The sequence below is a fragment of the Sprattus sprattus genome, assembly GCF_963457725.1.
Source record: "Sprattus sprattus genome assembly, chromosome: 19".
Taxonomy (NCBI): Eukaryota; Metazoa; Chordata; class Actinopteri; order Clupeiformes; family Clupeidae; genus Sprattus; species Sprattus sprattus.
Window position 1 is genome coordinate 25,447,843 of NC_137917.1, and position 4,170 is coordinate 25,452,012.

At 39.3% G+C, this 4,170-nt stretch overlaps 1 protein-coding gene across 1 annotated transcript; it reads left to right on the forward strand.

Annotated features, from left to right (window-relative positions):
- Positions 1-26: 26 nt before the first annotated feature.
- LOC308380710 (uncharacterized protein) lies at positions 27-4,170 on the forward strand (the record flags this gene model as incomplete). Its single annotated transcript, XM_080858115.1, has 7 exons — positions 27-75; positions 230-352; positions 537-680; positions 1,195-1,320; positions 3,296-3,439; positions 3,629-3,743; positions 3,975-4,170. The coding sequence occupies 7 exons, from the start codon at positions 27-29 to the stop codon at positions 4,168-4,170; spliced, it is 897 nt and encodes a 298-aa protein (XP_080714241.1).

Genomic DNA, 4,170 nt, shown 5'->3' on the forward strand with positions numbered 1-4,170 from the left:
CGTACTGTGAAGAATTAAACGTCAAGATGGTGATTGAAGTCATTTTTGTTACGATGTGCCTGCTTGTGTCTCAAGGTAGGAAAATGATGTCATCTGAAAATAAAGTAATCTGTTGAAATGAGACAGAGGCAAAAAAACACTAATTCTTTGTTAATTTAGTTCATGTAGCACATTCAGTTGCTTTGGACAAAATAACTTCTATTTCACCTTAAACTTTAACCACCCCTAGCAAAAGGACTGCAGTGCACTACATGCAAAAGTGCGTCTGGACCTTGCAGTGGACCTTCAGTGCAGTGTCCTGCAAGTGTTACTCACTCTTGTGCGAGCATTGCATCAATTACAACAGTTTTAGGTGAGAAAATGTACCCTTCACTTTGACAAACACTGATAATTGAATTAATTCATTTTTTGTAAAAAAGTAGAAGCTTAATTTCCTTTCACTGAAGTCTAGATGTGTTTTATTTTTTTGTGGTTTCTATCAATTGGATTATGGGTTTGTGTTGTCCTCACGACTATCTCATTTTTGTTGTTTGAAGGGGGTTCTCCTGCTATAGTAAATGGCAAAAGCTGCGTCCCATCTGCACTATGTCTCAATGGTTCCCTGAACACAGGAACTCTAAGGGTCAGAGTGAACACCTTGTGCTGTAACACAGACAACTGCAACCCCGGAAGCCCTCCAGGTAATTGTTTTGTGCTGATGGAATCTAATGATGACTCTAATGTTCAGGAAGGAGGCTATGGGATCAATTTAGTGTCTATTTAGTCATTGTCTTCTTAACCTAATGCCCAAATCAATTCTTCCTGCCCTGTTTGGGTACAATAATACAAATTTTGCAAAGCTGAACATGAAAGCATGGTTTATCTTTCAGTTCCAGTAAATAACACGGCCAATGGGAGGCAGTGTTTTGGCTGTGACTCGACGGACTGCTCGTCAAAGCTTCAATGTGCCGGTGATGAGGATCGCTGTTTCAATGGAACAGGTGTGTATATTTGTAGGACTGTGGTGTGTGCAGTACTATGTATTTTTAACAAAATGGCTAAATATATTTCTACAAGGTAGAAGACCATACCAGTCGAGGGTATATAACACTGAGTGGAAAAGTATAACTTTAGTTTTGTAATCTATTGCTATATTGTTATGTATCGATGTATTATTGTTTCTAACTCTTTCTCTCTGTTCTTCTCAACCACTAGTTAGTGTAGATGGACAGAGCTCTACCCAGAAGGGCTGTGCTTCCCAAAGTATGTGCCGGGGGGCTTCACAGTTGCTGGGCTCGGTGGCTGCAGAAGGGACCTGCTGTGAGGGGAATCTGTGCAACGGTAAAGGAGTTACCTCGAGTGCCTGGAGTGCTACACACAGTGTCCTGTTCCTGCTGTGGACCCTGGGCTCTGTTCTGCTCTTCCACTGAGGTTGACTCCTCTGCTTGGAGATGGGCTGCTATTTTCAACACAAACTTGTTAATGGCTGTTCAGGCAAATAAACAAAGATTTGTTTTCAGTCATGTGTCAGCATGCCTTTATTTTCATTCAAAAACTACTAGACACATATAAAGTCAGCTTCCTTTAATATTTAAATCCATTTAAAGAAAACAAGTGGTCATTAAGAATTTTCTTCAATTTAAGATGAACATTTCAGGACTCTCATCATATCCTGCTAGGGCCTAGGTTGAAGAACTTAAAGTTTCCCTTTAATTAAAACAATAAAAAATTGACATATGGTGTGATTGGTCATGTTATGGGAACTTGGAACTCACCTGAATAATTCAATTACCAGTGAGAGAGAGAGAGAGAGTATGTGTTTGTGCGTGTGTGTGTGTGTGTGTGTATGTGTATGTGTGTGTGTGTGTGTGTGTGAATGCAGATAATTGGAAATGTTCTTTCTGTCATGTGTTGTGTAGCTAGAGATGGAACTATATTTAGCCACTACTTTGGATGGTTGACTGGGTAAAAGAAAAGGGAACCTCAAGGGCCATTATTATGAATGCGTTACAGCTGAGAAGTGAATTTGAATAACTTACCTTTAAAAAAGTAGTAAAAGAGTCTTTATTAATTAAACTTCTCAACAAATCCAAAATATAGTGGGGTTTTTTTGTACTGTATGATGCCATGTGACAACAGCATTCAAACTAATGTTTTAGGATGATTATTATGCTACTTAAATGTATGTTCTATATAGATCAAAGATAAACAAGTCATTTTTAAATGAAATAATTTATTGTTGGATTTTTTTTTAATGAAAAAAGTGAACTAGTGGTATTAAACTCGATATGTTTAAGAGGCCAAAATCATCTGAGGTGCCAGGGAGGGCACCAGTCAACAATTTCACTTAGTTTGAGGTCATGTAGGTCAACACAGAAACTGAGTTAGCTGCATGTATCTGCTTTCCTCGTCACATTGAAATGGGTGGGTCTGAGCACCAATAGTAACTAACATCAAATTAATGCATGGATTAATGTGTTTGCGTTTCTTTCAGGTCACATAAAACATGAACGTTTCCTGGAGCATTGTTATTGTGTAAATATGGCTCTGAGCCAATGTTCACTCTCCTTTCACAAGGAAAAGTTGACTTTCATTTCAAAATGTTCACTCTCATTTCACAAGGAAAAGTTGACTTTCATTTCAGGTGGAGAAGTACACTTTCATTTTGACTTTCATTTCAGGTGGAGAAGTACACTTTCATTTTGACTGATGGACACTCCCATCAATGCAGAGCCAGATATAAAGGTAGAGACAGGTACGTTGAAAAATTAAACGTCAAGATGGTGATTGAAGTCATTTTTGTTTCGATGTGTCTGCTTGTGTCTCAAGGTAAGAAAATAATGTCATCTGAAAATAAAGTAATCTGTTGAAATGAGACAGGGGCAAAAAAAACACTAATTCTTTGTTCATTTAGTTCATGTAGCACATTCAGTTGCTCTGGACAAAATAACTTCCAATTTTAACTTAAACTTTAACCACCCCTAGCAAAAGGACTGGAGTGCACTACATGCGCTAGTGCGTCTGGACCTTGCAGTGGAGCCTCAGTGCAGTGTCCTGCAAGTGTTACTCACTCTTGTGCCAACATCACAGCTAGTACAACTGTTTTAGGTGAGAAAATGTACCCTTCACTTTGACGAACACTGACAGTTGATTGAATTCATTTTTTGTAAAAAAGTTTCTACTGTAGAAGCTTAACTTCCTTACACTGAAGTCTAGATGTGTTTTCTTTTTTGTGGTTTCTATCAGTCCAATTGGATTACGGGTTTGGGTTTTCCTCTTGACTACATCATTTTTGTTGTTGCTTGTTTGTTTGAAGGGGGTTCAACTTCTGAAGTAAATGTCAAAAGCTGCGTCCCATCTGCAGAATGTCGCGATGGTTCAATGAACTTAGGACTTGTAAGGGTCAGACTGAGCACTTTGTGCTGTAACACAGACAACTGCAACCCCGGAAATCCTCCAGGTAATTTTTTTGTGCTGACGGAATCTAATGATGAATCTAATGTTCAGGAAGGAGGCTATTGGATCAATTTAGTGAATATTTAGTCATTTTCTTCTTAACCTAATGCCCAAATCAATTCTTCCTGCCCTGTTCGGGTAAAATAATAAAAATTCTACAAAGCTGAACATGAAAGCATGATTTAACTTTCAGCCCCAGTAGATGACATGGCCAATGGGAGGCAGTGTTTCACCTGTGAGTTGACGGACTGCTCAAAAATGCTTCAATGTGCCGGTGATGAGGATCACTGTCTCTCTGCAACAGGTGTGTATATTTGTAGCAGTGTGGTGTGTGCACTGCAGTACTATGTATTTTGAACAAAATGGCAAAATATATTTCTACACAGTAGAAGAGCATACCAGTCGAGGGTATGTAACACTGTAAGTGGAAAAGTATAACTTTAGCTATGTTATCTATTGCTATATTGTTATGTATTAATACATTATTGTTTTTAACTCTCTCTCCCTCTCTTCTGTTTTTCCCTTCCACCACAAGTTAGTGCAAATGGACAGAGCACAACCATTAAGGGCTGTGCTACCCAAATTATGTGCCTTGGAGGGGCTTCACAGTCGCTGGGCTCTGTGTCTGGAGAACTGACCTGCTGTCAGGGGAATCTGTGCAACGGTGCCTGGAGTGCTACACACAGTGTCCTGTTCCTGCTGTGGCCCCTGGGCTCTGTTCTGCTCTTCCACTGA